The sequence below is a fragment of the Nicotiana attenuata genome, chromosome 1, assembly GCF_001879085.1.
Source record: "Nicotiana attenuata strain UT chromosome 1, NIATTr2, whole genome shotgun sequence".
NCBI classification, from domain to species: Eukaryota; Viridiplantae; Streptophyta; class Magnoliopsida; order Solanales; family Solanaceae; genus Nicotiana; species Nicotiana attenuata.
In genome coordinates, this window is record NC_031989.1 from 50,345,657 (window position 1) to 50,367,802 (window position 22,146).

General features: G+C 35.8%; 1 protein-coding gene and 1 pseudogene across 1 annotated transcript; one reads left to right on the forward strand and one right to left on the reverse strand.

The window, feature by feature from the left end:
• LOC109235900 lies at nt 1,115-17,211 on the forward strand (annotated as a pseudogene).
• Nucleotides 15,436-17,406, reverse strand: LOC109226300 (inactive protein RESTRICTED TEV MOVEMENT 2-like). Its single transcript, XM_019391090.1, has 2 exons — nt 17,098-17,406; nt 15,436-16,216 (listed from the first exon to the last, which is right to left on the reverse strand). Exons 1-2 carry the CDS (start codon nt 17,210-17,212, stop codon nt 15,567-15,569), a joined length of 765 nt encoding a protein of 254 aa, XP_019246635.1. The 5' UTR covers nt 17,213-17,406; the 3' UTR covers nt 15,436-15,566.

Consider the following 22,146-nt stretch of genomic DNA (forward strand, 5'->3'; position numbering starts at 1 on the left):
AAATTCTTTTTTGGCTAAAGCTCATTATTTTTAGCTGGAAAAACTCTATTTTAGCCAAAAACATGGAGTTCAATTGTGTATTTTTAATAATTTTTCTCTAGATGTAGTGGCTATTTATTAAAATTGTGCATTTTGTTTCAGGGTCAAATTCTAATAAAAAAGTTGCAGGTATTCTAAACCAATTAAATTTTTTATCCAAATTAATATAGTTTCAACTGTATATATACTTTTTATTTCTTCTTTAGATAAATGATAATTTTTCTAAAACTTGCGTATTTTTTTTTTGGGTGCAAATCTGTCAAACGAAGTAAAATTTGTGTGGGGTAACCACTTTTTAAGTGATATTTACTTTTTATTCAGCATTTTTAATGCTGAGCAAAAGTAGCCACTAGTCTATTAAAATTAATACGAAAAGGCAGTATTACCCTTTCCTTCCCAAACGGAAATACGCCATTTTCAGATTCATTCCTTATAGCTCCACTTCTCCTTTTGCAATGGCGTTCTGGGGTCCGTATGAGTGTTTCCATTATTTTCATATTTGAAATCCAATTTTGAACAGAAGAAACGAAATGCATTAATCATATAAATTTTATAAGCCTCTCATTTCCTTTTGTGTCTGCTTTCAGGAGTTGAATTGCCTGGTAAACCATTCACTCATAATAATCACAGACGTGGGAGGACGTGACTTTTGATTTTCTAAAAGAAGTGACTTTTAGATTTTCTTAAACAACAGATAATTAGGAATTCAAAAGTTTAGATAATTGTGTTAAGGATATGTAGTCCTGAAGTCCTAAAGTTAAATTCAAAAGTTAAGTACATGTAGTCCTGAAGTACTGAACTTAGAGTTTCAAGTTCAAAAGTTAAGGACATGTAGTTCTAAAGTACAAAAGTTAAGGACATGAGCGGAAGCATATTTTCTTCCGAGCAATTAAAGTTTATTAAAGCAGTGGCTAAAAACTAAAGACATTTTAAACAATGGCTTAAAAATAAATACATGTGTTATTAGTGGCTAACCGTGCACTTCCCCTCAAACAATTGGCCGAAAATCCATTACTTTTAGCTAAATATATAAAAAATCAGCCTAAACGAATTGGCCAAAAATCCATTACTTTTCGCTAAATATGAAAAATCAGCCTAAATAATACAGTTACTAATTAGTATCACGAACAAGTTTTCTGAAAAAATTAGGGCATACAGAGATAGCATACAATAATTTTCTCTTCGGCAATTGCAATCAGATGACGAGAATTTCTCTGCTTCGTTACTCTTCCAATGGTATTTTTCGCTTTATCTCTTTTTCTGCTATTTCACCTTCTGCTTCGGCATTTGCAATCAGATATTATTCTTCATTTCACTGCAATATCGAGAATGTCAAGTGTTTAGATGATGCTCTGAGCCTCTTTCGTCGGATGATCAGAACGCAGCCTCTTCCTTCTGTTGTTAGCTTCTCGAAATTATTAAAGACTATGGTAAACATGAAGCATTACTCTGCTGTTATTTCACTTGTTCGAAAAATGCTGAAATTGAACATCCCAATTAATAATATCATCTTGAATATAGTGATCAACAATTATTGCCTAATGCATCGTTCTGACTGCGGATTTTCAATGTTAGCCATTTACTTGAAGAATGGCATTCCATTTGATGTTGTCACCTTTAGCACCTTACTAAGGGGACTCTTTGCTGAAAATAAGATCAAAGACGCAGTTAACTTGTTCAAAAAGTTGGTGAGAGAGGATATTTGTGAGCCTAACGAATTCATGTATTCGATTGTCATGAATGGGCTTAGCAAAAGGGGCCATACTCAAAAAACTTTTGATTTGCTTAGGGTAATGGAACAAGGAAGCACTAAGCCTGATGCATACATCTATAACATTGTTATAGATGCCCTATGCAAAGATAGAATGTTGGATGCCGCATTTAGCCTTTTTGAAGAGATGAAACAAAAAGGCATTCCTCCAAACGTTGTCACATATAATTCATTGATTGATGGTTTCTGTAAGCTTGGTCGGTGGGAAGAGGTTAGGACTTTGTTCTTCGAAATGGTAAATCTTAATATTTATCCAGATGTCTGCACCTTGACTATAGTAACCGATGGACTATGCAAAGAAGGAAAAGTTGAAGATGCCGAAGAGGTAATGAGACACATGATTGGAAAAGGTGTGGAGCCTAATGTGGTCACCTACAATGTGATAATTGATGGATATTGCTTGCGCGGTCAAATGGATAGAGCAAGGAGACTTTTCGATTCCATGATAGGTAAGAGCATTAAGCCTGACATTGTTAGCTATAACATATTAATAAATGGATATTGTAAGGACAATAAATTGGATGAGACCATGCATTTGTTTCATGAAATTTCTCGAAATGGATTGAGACCTGACATTTTCACCTACAGTATTATTTTGAAAGGTCTATTTGATGTTGGAAGAACTGATTTTGCGCAAAAATTCTTTGTTAAGATGCAATCTACGGGGCTCAAACCTAATTTATGCACTAATCTCATTTTGCTCCGTGGTTATTTTCAGAATGGACTTGTTGAGAAAGCTATGTCGCTATTTCATGAGTTGGAAATACAGAGAGAAAATACTGATATTGAATTGTACAATGTTGTAATTAATGGATTGTGCAAAAATGGTTCGCTTGACAAAGCTCATGCTGTTTTTGAGAAGCTTTCTTTAATTGGATTGTTTCCCAATGTGATAACATACACCACAATTATAAATGGATTTTGTCTAGAAGGATTGTTAGATGAAGCTAAAAATATGTTAAGAAAAATGGAGGAGAATGGTTGTTCGCCAAACAATGGCACCTACAATGTTGTTCTACGAGGATTTCTCAAGTTTAGCAAAATCAGTGAAATTACAACTTTTTTGAAGGAAATGAATGAAAGGGGCTTCTCATTTGATGCAGCTACAGCAAAGTTACTGATACACCTTCTAGCAGAGAATCCTTCTTTGCTAAACATGATACCACAGTTTCATTCGGGAAATAAGAAGTGAAATTTTATTCACTTGGTTTATTCAGCTAGACTTATTACTGTGATGCAATTTCCTTTCACCTCTGCGAAAGAAATCACATCTAATGGAATTGCGGAAGCTAAAAGAATGGCAGTTAGAACATTGCTTGAGCTGTCCAAGCAAGCTTATTGAGGAGGTACATCTATTTTAATTGTTTTTCAAACCTTATCTTAGAAATCATATTTTTTTGCAGTCTTAATATGAGAAATGAAAGTTTCCTTATGTGCATATGTTAAGTCTAGGAAAATCATTTTCTGTGGTATTTAGTTATTCAGGTAATAGTTTTCTATCTTTTCAATAATCAATAACAACTTTATGTAACTTAGTAATAGCTGTAGAAACAATATTTTTGATAGTTTCTTAGGTCTTGGTAACATAACCATAAATGTAACACCACAGCTTACATGATAACATGGTACCAGCTCCTAAGCATCACTGCACACAGTTGGCCAGCATCAAGTGAGCTTGAATTACCATAGTTGATCCGACAAAAAGTCATGTTTGAAACTGCCATAGCAGCTTTACCCTTTTATGCAAGAATTAGGGAGAATACTTTCTCCGGGAAATAATCTCTTGGTTTCTTTTGTCTAATGCAAATTTTAGTGCGAGGAAGACTACAGAAACCAAAAGTTACCTCCTTTCTAACAGGGTAAGAGTGTACAAATCCATTCCGGATGAGGTCTTCCCCACTGGTACTATTGTGCTTCCTATTTGTGAAGTGGATTGCTGTGAGCTTGGAATTCCCCAATGAGAAGTGTAGCTAATTATGTATTACAGTCGAAACATGTTACTTACAGTTGGGAAATCCATCAAAAAAACTTGGCAAATGGTGCCTGCTACAATTTTTTGGTGCATCTGGAATGAGAGAAATCGCAGATATTTTGATGGGATTTCAACTCCTAATCACTCTCTTAAAGCAACTTGTCTAGTCAATTTATTTACTTGGTTAAACCAGGCCCCTGTAACTAGCTTTGAATCTTTTTGGGATTGTGTATGCTCATTAGTTATGTAAGTTTTTGTATATGAGCAGCCACACTTTTGTTGTATATTTTTTGCTATGCATCTTCTTGATGCCATTTAATGAAATTATCTTGCTTCATCAAAAAAAATGTTACTTTCGTTTATCGTCTTCTGAAACACAGAGGCTAGACTGAATGAAGGACTATTATAGCTACCATCTATATAAAGTGTTTTTATAATTTATTTTCTGAAACATTGAAGTGCTTTTTGGGAGTTAAGTGGTATTAATATGAACGTAATAGGGTAAGTTCTTGTCATATTTTAGTTGATTAACTGGAACTGCCCAAGTTCTTTTTTAAATTGCGTTTTCATTATGGTGTTACAGAACGACAACTACTTAAATAAGTTCATATCTTAATTGCTGCTTGATGATTAGAGGCCTCAGATGCAGATATTCTGCTTCTTGATCCCATTTCCCTTTTATAGTAACCTTTTCTACTTTATCTGTCAAGTTGAATAAGCACTTAGGACTTGGATTTTGTAATTTGATCTCGCTTTAGTGAGAACAATAGGGTTTCATATTGATCCAAATAGATGTTAAGGACACTTAGTTCAGGCTAATAGATGTTTTCCCTGAGATTAACTTAATGATGACTTGTTAATGCAGTTGGAAGGCTACCGAATAATATACTTTCCCAATTTCAGTCAAATGCTTCCATACTGTGTCCTCGGACTTGAAAGGTGAAATTTTTGTAACCGAAACTTGCATGGATTCACTGTGAAAGATGTTCCCCAGCCTGAAGAAAGCAAAAGTAATTTTTGTGTTTGTGCCTACGTGAAAGTAAACTCCCTAATGATTTTTTTTACTTTACACTGCTAGGACAACTAACTTCTAATAATTTCACGGAAAGACTCGTCAGCCAGGTGACTCAACTAGCTCTGAAAAGCTCTCCTTGTGAAAGCTTGCTTTTGATTATCAAATAGCAAGGGAACTCCATAGTTGGATGTCCAAATTCAACTTCAGTTTTGAGTTGTGAGGTGGAGGATGAAGAAAGGGAAGGTAAAAGGTGTTCAAACTTCAAAGTTTTCTGCATCATGTACTCATTCAGTCTTCACTCTAAACATACCTCTCTACAGTCCATAGGTGCTGAAAAGTTTAATGCATCTTCAATTTTGCGGGGTGTGCGGGGTATCAATGTTCCAGTTGCCTAAAGAAACTCTATCATCAGCTGCAATGGCACCAATTCATTCCTCTGCTGTCTCAAATGCAAACTCTAGCGCGAGGAAGACTGTAGAAACCAAAATTACCTCGTTTGTAACAGGATCAGAGTGTACAAATCCATTCCAGGTTAGTTCTTGCCCAAGGATTGTGTTGTGCTTCCTATTGGTGAAGATAAGTGGTTTCTGTGAGCTTGGAATTCCCCAGTGAGAAGTGTAGCGCCTAATTATATATTACTAGAGGCTTGTTACTTACGTTTATCGTCCTCTTGAACATAGAGGGTAAACTGAAACAAGGATGACTATAGTTACGATCTCTTTAAGGAACCTTTCTATAATTTTTTCTGAAACATAAAAGTGTTGTTGTGGAAGTTAAGTGGCTATTAATATGATATTAAAGGTTTTAATTCTTTGTTTATGGCCCTAGTTATTCCTTTTGTTCTGTTTATTTGCGGTTGCTATCTTCTTCAGGCTTAGGTGAACAAAGCATGACTTTGGTAATGGACATTCGTCCTATTCCTACTGTTTGTCTAATTTTACACATACTCTCTCTGTCTTTCTCTCATGTGGAGATACGCATTAGCTGTACCATATAAGACCATTTTCAGGTTATTCTTGCTACATCTGTACTGGAGACAGATCATCTCATATTGTGCTTGCATATAGCTTTGGATTAGCAATCCAATAGACAATGATCATCAGTAGATAATCTGTTAAGTAGCTGCTCAACCTTGAGATATCTTTTATGTTCTTACTAATCTATGTCTTGTCTCTCCCTCTCCCTCCTTACCTTCTTTTGGCAAATGCAAGATGATGCTCTGACTTTTCACTGACCTCAATAGCATTTGTGATTTATTCAAATGATGTTTTTTTAGATTCATAACAAGTTGAACGATTACATAATAATCAGGTTGGATGTTGGCCATGGAAGCTGAAATGGAAAGTCAAAATTCCCTATGAAGTTGCTTTCTTTACATGGTTATTAGCAAAAGAGGCAGTTCAGACACAAGACAATTTAATCAAGAGAGGAGACACTTATGCTCTAGATGTTACCTATGTGGAGAGGAGGCAGAGACAATAAGTCATCTCTTTTCGAATTGCAAGTTGACCATACAATTATGGAGGATTTTCATCAACCTAAGGGGAATTTTATGGGCTATGCTAGGAAGAATACTTGAAGTTCTAGCTTGCTGGAATAAATAATGTAATCTTTCTAGACATAAAGAGAGATGGAGAAATGCCCCAGCCTGCATATGGTGGACAATTTCGGAAGAGAGGAATCAAAGATGCTTTGAACTTGGTTCAAGTTCAGTAACATCCAGAAGATGAAATGTCTAGTTCTTTCTATTTTTGGTATAAGGGAAAGTTTTTGGAGGATTGTGAATCCATTTGTGATGTTCTAGAATCCTTGTGAGAAGACCAAGGATTAGAAGTGTTTGGTTTTTATGCACTCCCCTTTATAATTATGGGTGACTTCACAGTTCTAGTGAAGTTTATATATTAATATACAAACATGTTATCTTCTAAAAAAAAAGGGATACTTTGTTAGTTATTCTATTCACAATCGTAGCTGGGAGGAAATGCAAATGTCCCAACCAAATTTGAGTTACAGAAAGAATAATCTCATTCTTCAGCTTTGTTCGCAGACTTCATCACGTTGGCGACATAGAACCCGAGACTAAGAACTGAAAGAGCAGCAAAAGCCATTTTCATCACTTTCCTTGGCTTCTTCAGATTTGAAGCTAAACAACTAAGTCTCTGGTTGTTTCATCATCCATCAAATCATCTGTTTATTCATCTTCAGATTTTAGCTTCTGTTTGCTCACTGGTTTTAGGACTAGTGTTCATTTGTTCTTCTTTTGCTGGCTCTTTAGCAGGGGTATTACCAGCATTATCCTGTTTAGTAAATTTGTCTCGTAAGGGATGTGTTTTGTGTTATTATGAATTTTCTTGATACTCTTTCTGGTTGTTTTTTTATCTGTCGTTAAGGTTTTAATAATTAAAATTTTCATTTAGTAGCACTAACCATAAGGGACTTTTGATTAAATTACCGTTATCTTTTCTTTAAATTGGGTCAGTAATGACTATTTGCCTTCTTGAAGTAGTAAGGGTGGAAATGGGAAAAATAATTACTGCCTTCTTGTTTTCTAAAGTGACAAATATATTGAGCCAAATTATTATTTTTTGTTTTACAAGGATCTAATCATCTTGGCCCTTGTTTGTGACAGATTTACACCTACACTATTCAGACTTCGATGATATCATCATCCATTCAATTATCGACATGGATGCTGACATGATCACCGTCGAAAACTCCAGGTCAGATAAGGAATTCTGTCTGTGTTCCACAAGGGAGTGAAGGTGCTGGCATTGGTCCTGGAGTGTATGACATCCATTCGCCAAGGATTCCATCAACAGAAGAAATTGCTGACAGAATAAAAAAAAATGCTTGCAGTCCTTCATACCAACATCCTCTAAAGTTAATCCTGCTCTCAGCAACATGGTAGTTGCTGCTAAGCTCCTCCGCACGCAGTTGGCCAGCACCAAGTGAGCTTGAATTAGCATCGAAAAGTCCTGTTTGAAATTGCTATATGCAAGAGTTAAAGAGAATTTTTTTTCTTAATATGTAGATTTCTGAATTCTGGCAATTGTCTGAGATTGCTACTTTGGCTCCTTCAATCAAAGTGCTTCTTGTATATTCTCTGAAAATTGTTTATCTACCCTCTGTTTGATCCTAGAACGTAACAGAAATAAAATATTTATTTGTGTTACAGAGAGGGGCCATCCAGTCTCCTATAAATTGAGATCTGGACTACATACACATGGCCCATTATCAAGAAAATATTGATAATCTCATGTAGATCGGCTTGGGAGTCACTGAGAAACACCAAGCAACTACAGCCTAACTGGTACTAAGATTTGGCACTAAGTTGCCATTTAAAGTATCTTTTTTTGTGTTAAGACTTTTGGAGGGCAGAATACCTACTGATGATGTGATTGTTTGGTATTCTTTGCACTTCAAAATGTACTTGTTGTAATAAGGACGAATGTGAATCCATTGATTTGGTTCTGGTCAGATAGCTAGTCAGGTATAGAATTTTTTCCAGTAAATCCTGTGGCATTTCAGTTCCACTAGCTATGAAATGGTGACTTCATGATGTTCGCGATGTAAAGCCCAGTACCAAGAACCAACAGAGCAACAAGAGTCATTTTCACCACTTTCCTTGGCTTCGTAAGTTTTGCAGCCAAACAGCTAGCATCTCTGGTCGTTTCATCATCGGTCGAATCATCTGTTGATTCATATTCATATTCACGGTAAGAACTACTTGAACTATTTTTATCTGTTGGTGATTTTTCTGCAAGATTTTTAGCTTCTGTTTGCTCACTGGCTTTAGGACTAGTGTGCATTTTTTTTGGCTGGCTGTTTAACAAGAGTATTATCAGCATTATCCTGCTTGGTAAATTCATCTCTTAAAGAGGTCTTCTGTCTTTTAGCAGGGGTATTCTCAGCTTCTGTGGCCTTTTCACTGTTGAAGTTATCAGTTTTTGCTGTTTGACATGAAGAATGCCATTTTCAAACTTTGCACTGATTTTGCTTTTGTCACAATTTTCTGCAACAGGAAAGTCCTTCTGAAACCTTTGCCATTTGTTCTGTGCAGTAGGCCTCTGTCCACTGATCTTCAGAATTCATGTTCTGTTGAACCCTCAGATGACAACAACAGCAATAACAACAACAAACCCTGTGTAGTCCCACAAGTGGGGTCTGGGGAGGGTAAACTGTACGCAGACCTTACCTCTACCTTTAAAAGGCAAAAAGGTTATTTCTGGTAGACCTTCGGCTCCCCGTGGAATTTTAATGTTTACCGGTGTGTACACATATGAAGTCAATACATAGCAGAAGCTAGAGAATAATCTTTCAAGGTTAGCTATGAAAATTATGATGAAAATGTGCATGAAGTGGACACATAAATTTCTTAGAATAGTGAACTTTGAATTTGGAATGTGACTTCATTTCTTCTTCCCAAAAGAATTTCATATAGCAGTATAGCATAACTTTTTAAGTCCGTTGTATTTCTCATCATGTTGTAAGGTTAATGACTCTATTAAATTGGAATATTCTGATGTTGTCTCACATAAACTCCTCAATAATTCCACCCTTCCCCTCTAAGGGGAGACGAGGGAACATAATGGCCCACCATCACAGGGAATCTCAAAGCCCCGAGCTCCATAGTAAGGCACTTGTTCGAAAAAGGTGACGTGTCGAAAAAGGTGGGTTTGAATTAGTGGGTTTTTCGAATTTTTTTCCTTGCACTCGCACACACATATGAAGTTTGAGTTAGATGCAATTGATTCTACCGAATTTGCGTCTAGTCTAGATCCGTCATTTATAGGAGGAAGAAACAGATAATGAATGACATGAATGACGAAGAGCCCGTTTGGATTGGCTTTTAGGCGGGTCAAACAAAGCTTAAATTTTTTATTTTTTGTGTTTGACAACATCAAAAATGCTTAAATTAAATTATAAAATGCTTAAAACTAACGAAAAGCCATAAGTTGAGCAATCTCAACTTATGATTTTTTGGCTTTTAAACTATTTTGAGTTGATCAATAATTTTACATTTGTAACCCTTATAGGTTTTTTTCGTAATTCTAACACTACGCTCAATTACAAAAGCCTTAGACCAAGCGTTACTTTTTCATTCTTGTTTCTTCACATCTCGTCTCTTCTTCCTTTTACTCCATTTCTTGTACAAACTTTTTGTAATATTTCTCTGTGATTTCAGTGGCTAAGTTAAGGTTTTCTCTCGTTTTCTTTTTTTCTGCATTATCTCTGCGATTTAGCTGTGTTTTCTCTCTGGTTCTTTACTTAATATTTGCTTTTGTTTCTACTTTAAATCTCCAAAAAAACTGAGTGTCTTCAAATGTTGGTGATTATTGAATTGTACATGCTGCTGTTGTTTTCATTGGTCCAAAGGACAAAACTATTTATATTAAGGTAAACATTGTGTAGTACAAGGAGCTAAAGATAGCATAGGCGAAAACCTAAGGGGGCACCCTCGTGATGGGTCGTTACAAAAGGGNAATTTTAAATACAACACCATACCAGTATAGCTATCCAAGCCAAACATACCAAATTATAATAATTTAATAAAGAATACTAATTCAAGCCAATATACCAAAATATTCTAATAAATAATACAATACTTAAAGCAAACATCCCATGATATTTTAATTTAAAATATAATATTCAAGCCAAATATACCAGAATATTCTAATTTTGAATATAATTTTCAAACCAAATATACCTTTATTTTTATTTACTGTGTATATTTTATTTTACTTGTAATATTAACACGCTATATATAATAGTAGTATACAATGAATAGTTTACTGAATAATTGTTTATTGTATAGATTAAAATAAGGACAAATGTTTCCATAATAAAATGCTTTGTTTAATGAAAAATCCTTTTTATTTTTTAATTTTGGTCCAAAGTTTAAAACATATGGAGTGGATTTGCTTAATAGATAATTTCCTTTAATTAGGGGCCAACAATATAAGTGAGGTATATTGTGTTAAGGGTTCTTAGAAAAGCTTAACTCCATTAAATTTAGCCAAATAAAAAAAAGGTTTTAACCAAAATAATGCAATACCAACTATGCATTTACCTTTTTACTCAAAAAAAAAAAAAAAAAAAAAAAAACTATGCATTTACCTTTATTCATCTTTAGATGCTATTGCTACTTTTTTCCATTGTATATTTCTTATTTATCGTGCCAAATCTATAAAAGTTATGTTAGAATTTATTATTTTTAGTGGAATCAAACTTTTCTTAGCCAAGATTTATGGAGTTTCAATTGTGTATTTCTTGCTATTTAGCTGTAATATTTTTCTTTTTCTGGGGTCAAATCCGAAGAAAAAGCAGTTGCTAGAATTATGTTATTCTAGCCAATTATTTTTTTATCCAAATAATGGAGTTTCAACTTTCTATTTTGTATTTCTTCTTTAGATGCAATCATAATTTGTTTTAAAACTACTTTTTTCTTCTTCTTTTTTTGTGCCAAATCTATACAAAGAATTGGCTGAAACTCTATTACTTTTAGCTAAATAAAAAGAAATTCAACCTAAATAATGGCCAACTTTTTTCACAAATTCAGCCTGAAAAAATTGATTACAAACAAATAGTATTAAATTTAAAAATTAATGAAATAAAGGTTTATTTTAAGAAAATGTCACGTGAACAAAAATGTATTTCATCCGAAGCGCAAACAAATTAGGGCAAACAGAATTTCTCTTCAGCAATTGCAATCAGATGACGAGAATTTCTCTGCTGCGTTACTCTTCCAATGGTATTATTCCCTCTTTTTCTGCTATTTCACGTTCTGCTTCACCAATTGCAATCAGATACTATTATTCTTCATCTCATAGCATATTGAGAATGTCAAGTGTTTAGATGATGCTTCGAGTCTCTTTCGTCAAATGGTCAGAACTCAGCCCCTTCCTTCTGTTTTTAGCTTCTCGAAATTATTAAAGACTATGGTAAATATGAAGCATTATGCTGCTGTTGTTTCCCTTTTTCGACAAATGCTGAAATCTGATATCCCAATTAGTGATTACATCTTGTGTATTGTGATTAACAGTTATTGCCTAATGCATCGTTCTGATTGCAGATTTTCGGTGTTAGCCATTTACTTGAAGAATGGCATTTCATTTAATGTTGTCACCTTTAGCACCTTACTAAGGGGACTCTTTGCGAAAAATAAGATAAAGGATGCAATTAACTTGTTCAAAAAGTTGGTGAGAGAGAATATGTGTGAGCCGAATGATTCATGTATTCCACAGTCATGAATGGGCTTAGCAAAAGTGGCCATACTCAAAAAACTTTTGATTTGCTACGGGTAATGGAACAAGGAAGCACTAACCCCAATGAATACATCTATAACATTGTTATAGATGCCCTATGCAAAGATAGAATGTTAGATGCCGCAATTAGCCTTTTTGAAGAGATGAAACAAAAAGGCATTCCTCTGGACATTGTCACATATAATTCATTGATTGATGGTCTCTGTAAGTTTGGTAAGTGGGAAAAGGTTAGGCCTTTGTTCTTTGAAATGGTAAATCTTAATATTTATCCAAATGTGCGCACTTTGGCCATTGTAACAGATGGATTATGCAAAGAAGGGAAAGTTGAAGATGCTGAGGAGGTAATGAGACACATGATTGAAAAAGGCGTAGAGCCTAATGTGGTCACCTACAATGTGATAATTGATGGATATTGCTTGCGCGGTCAAATGGATAGAGCAAGGAGACTTTTCGATTCTATGATAGATAAGAGCATTGAGCCTACCATTATTAGCTTTAACATATTAATTAATGGATACTGTAAGAAAAAGAAATTGGATGAAGCCATGCATTTGTTTCGTGTAATTTCTCGAAATGGACCGAAACCTAACATTGTTACATATAGTACTATCTTGCAAGGTCTATTTGAAGTTGGAAGAACTGACTTTGCCGATAAATTCTTTGCTGAGATGCTATCTACAGGGCTCAAACCTAATATATGCACTAATGGCATTTTGCTTGGTGGTTATTTTCTGAATGGGCGTGTTGAGAAAGCTTTATTGCTTTTTCATGAGTTGGAAAGAAAGAAAGAATATACTGATATTGAACTTTACGGTATTGTAATTGCGGTATTGTAATTGACGGATTATGTAGAAATGGTAAGGTCGACGAAGCTCGTGCTATTTTTGTGAAGCTTTCTTTAATTGGATTGTCTCCCAATGTGATAACTTACAATATGATAATAAATGGGTTTTGTCTAGAAGGGTTGTTAGATGAAGCTAAAGATATGCTTAAAAAAATGGAAGATAATGGTTGTTCTCCAGATAATGCCACGTACAATATTATTGTTCGAGGATTTCTCAAGTTTCGCAGAACTAGTGAAATGACAACTCTTTTGAAGGAAATGACTGGAAGGGGCTTCTCATTTGATGCAGCTACAGCAAAGTTACTTATACACCTTATCGCCGAGGATCCTTCTTTGTTTAACATGATACCACAGTTTCACTCGCTCAACAACAACAACAAACCCAGTGAATTCCCACAAGTGGGGATGATACCACAATTTCACTCGGGAAGTAATAAGTGAATATTTATTTCACTTGGTTTATTCAGCTATATTTACCATTATGATGTAATTTCCTTTACCTCTGCAAAGAAAATCACATCTAATGGAAATGCAGAAGGTGAAAGAATGGCAGTTAGAACATCCAAGTAAGCTTGTTGAGGAGGTACATCGGTTCTAATGTTTGATTGTTATGCCACTCTACTTTATCTTGGATATCATATTTTATTTCACTCTTAATATGAGAAATGATGTGAGTTTTCTTTTCTATACACATCAAAAGTCTAAGAATAGTTTTTTCAATGGTGTTTAGCAGTCGTATCATTTTCTATCATTTTGAGAATCAATAACAGCTTCCTATCAGATGAGAAGCTTCTTTCTCCATGACGGAGTGAAGCATGGCTGGTATATTCTTCTCCAGGAAACAATACTCTTCTCCGACTTTAGAGCTAAGAAAACTTCGACTAGAATATAATGTGGCTTTACAGATTAGAAAACTTTCGACTAGAATACAATGCGACTTTAGAGATGAGAAAATTTCGACTAGAATACAAGGCTAACAAGTTCGCTATATACTAGTGCAGTTATTCCTTTTACAGAGGAAATCAGCAAAGTAGTCAAACTCCAGGAGAAGCTTTTACAGCGGAAGAATGGGTTTAATGTTATGGATGCGATGTTAAGCCTCGCATTATGGATGTCAGTCGCACAAAACAAATGACTGTGTTCTGGTCTTCACTGCACAAAGCATGAGCAAGCACCCAATGAAGGGAATGCTTACAGTCCGTGTTACCATTTTAAACTGAGATGACAAACCGAGGTTTGTATTCTTAAGCTTCAACGCTTTTCTTTCCCCCATTTGGCATCACACACATCTATGTTGACTGATGTTTTATTGCTTTTCAGATTTTAGACTTGTTATCAAATTGTTTTGGCTATTAACGATGAGGTTGAAGATCTTGAGAAGGCTGCATTAATGTCAAGAGAGGGTTTGCCGTTTAGAAAGTCCTGGGAAGCTTTCTACTTGAACTCGGATTTACATTCATTCAGGATACATTGTAAGTCTAGGAATAGCATTTCAGTGCTCTTTACTAGTCTTCAGGTATTATGCTGCCGAGGTTGCTTATATGGCTTTAACAAAATGTTCGTATTCTCTTCCGCCTTCTTTACACAAGCCAAATCGATGTTAAGGAGACTTTGTTCAAGCTAATAGATGTTTGTCTTGAGATTAACAAACAATGACATTTTAATGCTGTTGGATGACTTTGAAAATTTCACTTATGTACAGTAAATTGACATCTTTTCCCATTTCAGGCAAATCCTTCCTTACCGATGATCCTTCAACTGTTTTCTCGGAATTGGAAGGTGAACTTATCAAAATTGAACCTTGCATGGATTCACTCTGTTCATTTCTGGCTGTCAAGAACAATCCAGAGGTCCGTCTCGTATTTTTCACCATGTACCCGTTCCAACTAATGTGATTGGCTTATTATTACCGGTTCTGATGCAACTAAGTATTCATACCTTTGGAAGATGAAGAAGAGATGGCTCACTCTAAATATCCATCTCCACAGTCCAAGGTGCTGAAAAGGTTGATGCATCTTCAATGTAAATGAGAAGCCACCTTCTGCGGTGGAATCATTGTGCCATTTGCCTAGAGAAACTATATCATCAGTTGCAATGACACCATCCGATTCATCTATCATCCCGAATGCAAATTCTACCATGACGAAGACTGCAGAGGCATGTTACTTACGTTTAGTGTCCTCTTGAACACAGAGGCTGGCAAGGATGATTATAGCTATCATCTATTTAAGGTATTTTTATAATTTATTTTCTGAAACATTGAAGTTGTTTGGAAGTTAAGTTGTATTAATATGAACTTAGCCGGGTAAGTTCTTGTCATATTTTAGTTGACTAACTGGAACTGCCCGAGTTCTTCTTGTCATATCTTTAACTGCTGCTAGATGGTTAGAGACCTCAGATGCAGATACTCTGCTTCCTGATCCCATTTCCCTTTTACAGTCACCTTTTCTGCTTTATCTGTCGAGTTAAATGAGCGATTAGGACTTGGATTTGGTCATTTGCTCGCCCCTTTAGAAAGCACACATGAGATGCAGACCATTTCACCTCGTTAGCACTTATGATTTATTCAAACAAATTGATTGATTACAGTTTAGAAATTGAATAGTTATTCTATTCACAGTCAGCTGGGAGGAAATGCAAATATCCCAACCAATTTTGGGCTACAGAAAAACTAGATCCATTTCTTCAGCTTCGTTCGCAGACTTCATCATGTTGGCGACATAGATCCCAATACCAAGAATCAACAGAGCAACAAGAGTCATTTTCATCATTTTCCTTGGCTTCTTCAGGTTTGCAGCGAAACAGCTAGCGTTTCCGGTTGTTTCATCATCCGTCGAATCATCAGACGATTCATCACTTTCAGATTCACTGTAAGAACTACTTGAACTACTTTTATCTGCTGGTGATTTTTCTTCAAGATTTCTAGCCTCTGTTTGCTCAGTGGTTTTAGGACTAGTGTTGTTTTGTTCTTCTTTTGCTGGCTCTTTAGCAGAGTTATTAATATCAGCATTATCCTGCTTAGTAAATTCATCTCGTAAAGAGGTCTTCTGTCTTTTAGCAGGGGTGTTCTCAGCTTCTGAGGCTGGCAATTCCTTATCATTTTTCAGTGTTGAAGTTATCAGTTTTGGCTGTTTAACATGAAGAATGCCATTTTCAAACTTTGCACTGATTTTACTTTTGTCACAATTTTCTGCAACAGGAAAGTCCTTCTGAAACCTCTGCCATTTATTCTGCCCAATCAGCCTTTCTCCGCTGATCTTCAGAATTCCCGTTCTGGTCAGTTGAACCCTCACCTGTTCCTTCTTGAAACCTGATGATTTCAATCTCGATCAGTGTGTTATCATATATGAAATCAATATGTTCCAGAAGATAGAATTTCAATCTTTAAGGTTAACTATGAAAATTATTGAGAAAATAACAACAGTCGCGCCTGATGTGGATACATGACTACTCAGATATCTTAGTTGACATAAGGCATGGAATAAGTTACTGTGAGATACGCCATCTTCATCCGATTATGAACTTTTCATTTTCTTGAGAATTATTAACTGTATTCTGAGCATAGCGGAAAAAATCTCATATAGCAGTATAGCAAAATTTTCATTTTATAGAATCCCTGTAATTTCTCATCATGTTGTAAGGTTAATCACCAGTGGGGGTATTCTGAGCATAGCGGAAAAAATCTCATATAGCAGTATAGCAAAATTTTCATTTTATAGAATCCCTGTAATTTCTCATCATGTTGTAAGGTTAATCACCAGCGGGGAATCCAACATATACTATGCACTAGATGGAGTCATCTGTATATATGTTCTGTAGAAATTTTAAGGAATTTTTTATTTAAAGTATCAATATATATTGAGAGGTTCACCCACTGCTTTTAAATACTGGATCAGTCTAAATCATTCTGTCGCAAATGTATTGCAGCACCACTTTGGCGGGAGGCAGTGGTGAATCCAGATTTTACGTCAGTTTGTTTACTCTTTATATATGTGCCAACATGTTTCTCACATGGGCGAGCACTTGCATATATATATATATATATATATATAGTGCGAGTTAGATGCAATATAATATACTGAATCCACAACAACATATCCAATGTGTTCCCACGAGTGGGATCCGGTAGAGAGGCTGTTAATCCGTCAGTGGTGGGAGGAGGAAACAGATAATATGAGTAAAGAATAGCACCTGGAATATTAAGGTGAAGAGTGTCAGAGAGTTCTTCTTGAACCAGTTTTGATGTTGGCACAAAATCTTCATATATTTGAGTTGGTGTAGCAGCTGAAGCTCCCTTTGAATTCATTTCCTGTGTTTCTTTCTTTCCTTTTTGTTATTATGTTATATTTCCTTTTATCCTTCGTTCTTTGTTCTTGTTGATGGATAGGATGAAGTTTGTAGTGTATATATACACAGAAAATTCCTCAAAGAGAACTTTCTTGAATTGCTTTCTTTGTTTTCTTTCAGATTATATATTCCTTAACTTATTCCCATTCCTTTTTTAGTAAACCTTTTTATTTACTCTACATAGTTTTTTTGTGCAATAAATAAACATGAGAAAAACTCCCACAATAGGAAACCTGAAGTTCAAAATTTGCAGTTTCCTATTGAACAATTTTTCCGCAGAAGTTTCTTTGGGTAACTTTGTGGTATTCTTCCTGCATGCTGAAGAGAGTTTCTTTTATTGTTGGAAATGTATCTTTTGGCACGAGAGAAGTTGGTACATTCTTCGAGAAATGTATATTTTAGCCGCTCCTAAAAATAATAGCCGACAAAATAGTTTTTTTTTTGTATATATGTGTATCATATACAAAAAATATACATATTTTATATGTTTTTGGGCTAGCGAATGCAATTAGTTTCAACCGATCGACTAATTTTATGTTTTTTTCCTATATTCTTCTATGTGGGGTTCATTTATCCTACCTTCCCCTAAATTGTATATGTGAGCACCTAATTTTTGCCCTACATGAAAATAACTCCTAAAAATAGATCAAAAATAACATTAATTGATTTTTAGGAGTTTTTCTTTATTTAGTTGCATTCCATGCATTTTTAATATTTTAAAATCATAAAAAAATCATAAAAATTGTCACGTTTTAATTTCATGCCATCTTAGGTTCAATTTGCATGTAGGAATAATTTTATTAAGTAAAAATAAAATAAAAATAGGTCATTTTTGCATATTCAGATTTTAGTCTTTAAAATTAGTATTTTTCTTTAGTTTTAAGTTAATTAGTTGTTTTAATGTNACTTGGAAGATTAGTTCTACGGATATTGCTTGGCGTACGTGATGCACTGGTAGTTTTGTCTTCTCCGTTCCTTTTCCTCTTTTTTTATTGTTTTGTTTTGTTTCTGATTATAAAAAAAATACTTTTTCTTTTTTAATGAATGAAGAGATGCGAGGGATGTACCTAAGCTATTTGCAGTGGATAAGTCGCCGCATAACACACTATGCGACCGTATAAGTGTTATGCGGTGGATTCAAGTTAATTGCTGGAGGGCCAAAACTACGGTGCACTGTGCGATCACATAGTGGAAATGCGGTCCGCAAAGTTCACCACCTTCTCGCATTTTTATCACCAATTTTAGCCAAACACACTGTTTGGGTTTGCGACCAAAATGCGGTCCACATAGTAAAAATGCGACCGCATATGTGTAGCAAACTTCCCAAGGTGATTTTTCTTCCCTTTCTCATTCAATCTTACCCCATGTTTTGATCTTTTGAATCCCCTACCCTCTAAACCACACTTTAAATTGCTCAATTAAATCTATCTAACAAAAATTAAAAATTTAAAGGCCAAAAAGGGTGTTACCACACATGGGTTGCCTCCCATGAAGCGCTTGATTTAACGTCGCGGCACGATGAACTTGGTGTTCCTTAGGATTCACTCATTGGTGGGGCATGGACCATCTTTGAGATCCAACTTCTCCACCAAATGTTTTTCTCCATTTGTGCCCAAGTAGTGCTTGACTAGCTGACCGTTCACTTTGAAGGTTCGGAGCCCATCCTCCGATTCTAATTCTACAACACCAAAAGGAGAGACATTGACCACCTAGAACGGACCGGACCATTTCGATTTGCTGCCCATATTGGCTGACTTCCTACTCAAAGCATCGGCCACCACATTGGCCTTTCCCGGATGATATAAGATGGTGATATCATAATCTTTCAACAACTCCAACCACCTCCTCTGCCTCAAATTCAACTCCTTTTGCTTGAACAAATGCTGAAGACTCTTGTGATCCGTGAATACCTCACATGTCACGCCATACAGATAATGCCTCCAAATCTTCAATGCGTGAACTATGGCTGCCAACTCCAAATCATGAACCGGATAGTTCTTTTCATGAATCTTCAACTGCCGCGAAGCATAGGCAATGACCTTGCCATCCTGTATCAACACTGCACCAAGCCCAATATGGGAAGCATCACAATAAACTGTATAAGGCCCTGAACCTGTGGGCAAAACCAACACCGGTGCCGTAGTCAGAGCTGTCTTGAGCTTCTGAAAGCTCGCCTCACACTCATCCGACAATCTGAACTGGGCACCCTTTTGGGTCAACCTGGTCATCGGGGCTGCAATAGATGAAAACCCCTCCACGAACCGACGATAGTAGCCTGCCAATCCCAAGAAACTCCGAATCTCTGTAGCTGATGCTGGTCTAGGCAGTTCTTGACCGCCTCAATCTTCTTCGGGTCAACCTGAATACCCTCTGCTGACACAACATGACCCAGAAATGCAACTGAATTCAACCAGAACTCACACTTCAAGAACTTTGCATATAACCGACTATCCCTTAGAGTCTGAAGAACCACTCTAAGGTGCTGCTCGTGCTCCTCCTGGCTGCGGGAATATATCAATATATCATCAATGAAGACTATCACGAACGAGTCCAAATAAGGTCTGAACACTCGGTTCATCAACTCCATGAAAGCTGCTGGGGCATTTGTCAACCCGAATGACATGACCAAGAACTCATAATGCCCGTACCGGGTGCGGAAAGCTATCTTAGGGACATCGAATGCCCTAATCCTCAACTGATGGTAGCCAGATCGCAAGTCAATCTTGGAGAATACCCTGGCACCCTGAAGCTGGTCGAACAAATCGTCAATCCTCGGCAGTGGATACTTATTCTTGATCGTTACCTTGTTCAATTGCCGGTAATCAATACACATTCTCATTGACCCATCCTTCTTCTTGACAAATAACACCGGCGCACCCNTTTTATTATGCCTCGTTTCTCGTGAATTCATCACCGGAATTGCCTTGTCGTTTCTATGTTAGCTATCTCTTCGACTGATTATTTTAACTGATTACTTGAGCTGAAATTAGTAATTGATTATTAAATCTGAATCATAGGATTTTGAAGCCAAATGATTTTGTGTCTGTTTCGAACAATTGAAAAGTGAAAGTGGTGAAATTGTTGTGTATTGAATATGAATATATAGAATCTAGCTTTGAGCAGAACAATTACTGGAGATTTCTTTGTCGGCAGCCTTATCCAATCTCAATTTGTATAAGGATAGTTTATCGGTTGTTATTAAAAATTTTGAGCTATGATTTTGTGTAATGATTTTTCAACTTGGTCGAATCATGTGGTAACGTTTGGAGTAATATGCTTTAAAGACAACATTGAAATCAGGTTAAAATTCAGTTTGGTGCACTATTGGGCTTTTATGCCCATGAGTTCTCTGGCCAAAACTCATAAATGAGCGGCTGGGACGAATCTTGTCAATAGATAGAATAGTAAGAAGTGTAAAGTTGTAAATAATTTCTAGTGATTAAACTTATCCTTTTTCCACAACGTTACTTCCATAAGTCGTGACCTTACAACAAACCTCAAAGTTAGCTTAGGGAAATAAGTAATGAACATCGTAGCTTGCTTTAGGCGCGAAATTAAATCATTGTGACTATGGGTACGGTTTTCGTGACATAGTTATGATACCTAATTCCCAAAATCGGGTGTGCATTTCATGTGACCCGATCATAACAATTTTGAACACTAATAAAATAAACATGTCGCGAATCACTGATGCATTTCATGTAGCGTGGTTTGCGATGTGTCCCAGAACGGCAAGTGTACGACAATCGTAACTTGTTCAAGAAATAATTCCATAAATCCTAAAAGCGGTTAAAATAATTAAAAGGCAGTTATAAAGTTAAAAATGCACAATAGGTTTAAAACATGTAGTAAATCAGATAATAGGCCAATTATTAATAGTTAAGCGACCGTGCTAGAACCGCGGAACCCGAGAATGCCTAACACCTTCTCCCGGGTTAACAGAATTCCTTATCTTAGAATTTCTGGTTTCGCAGACTTTTAAATAAAGTCGATTCTCCTCGATTTGGGATTTAAAATAAATCGGTGACTTGGTACACCACAATAAATATCCCAAGTGGCGACTCTGAAAATAAATAAAATAATCCCATTTCAATTAATGTCACTTTAATTGGAAAAACACCCTTATATCCCCTCTCCGGTGGGAAAAAAGGAGGCGTGACAGCTCTGGCGACTCTGCTGGGGAAGTCATGAATTCGAGCTTAGAATAACTGTTATACTTGGCTTTATTTATTATCTGATTTTTACATGTTTGAGCCTAATGTGCTAAATGCCGCTTTTTACCGCTTAATCTTGTCGCTTTTCTTATTCTCTTTTCAGTTATGTTAAATGCAGATTTTAATAACATGACATGCTTGCGGACTTCATGCAGAGATCCCAAAACGCTGTTAGACTTCAAAATAATGAATCAAGAGTCAAAATGCAAAGAAGATAAGCTTAAGGAAATAAAACAAAGAATTGGAACAGCTAAAGGAAAATTGGCTCCAAATTGAAAAGGTCCATACATTGCAACAAGAGTACTGCCAAAAGAGAGCGTTGTATTTGGGACATCGAAGGAAACGTCTATGAAATAACTGTCAATGCAAATGCAGTCAAAGGTACTATATTGGATCCTCTATATAACATTAATGTTCTCCGGTTGGGATGAAGAAGGCTTTTATTCTCGCTACCCAAACACTATCAACCCATTGTAAACCTTTTGAGCCGGTTGCTTTTCTTTGATTACCCTCTTTGGAACCTGAAAGTGTTATTGAAAAAACATTGATTGAAAAATAAAATGAAGAATGAAAAAAAAAGAAAGAAAGAAAAGAAAGATAGAAAAAAAGAAAAAAGGTGGAAGAAGAGACAAAAAGAAAATGAAATGAAAAAAAAAAGGAAAGGAAAAAGAAGGAGAAA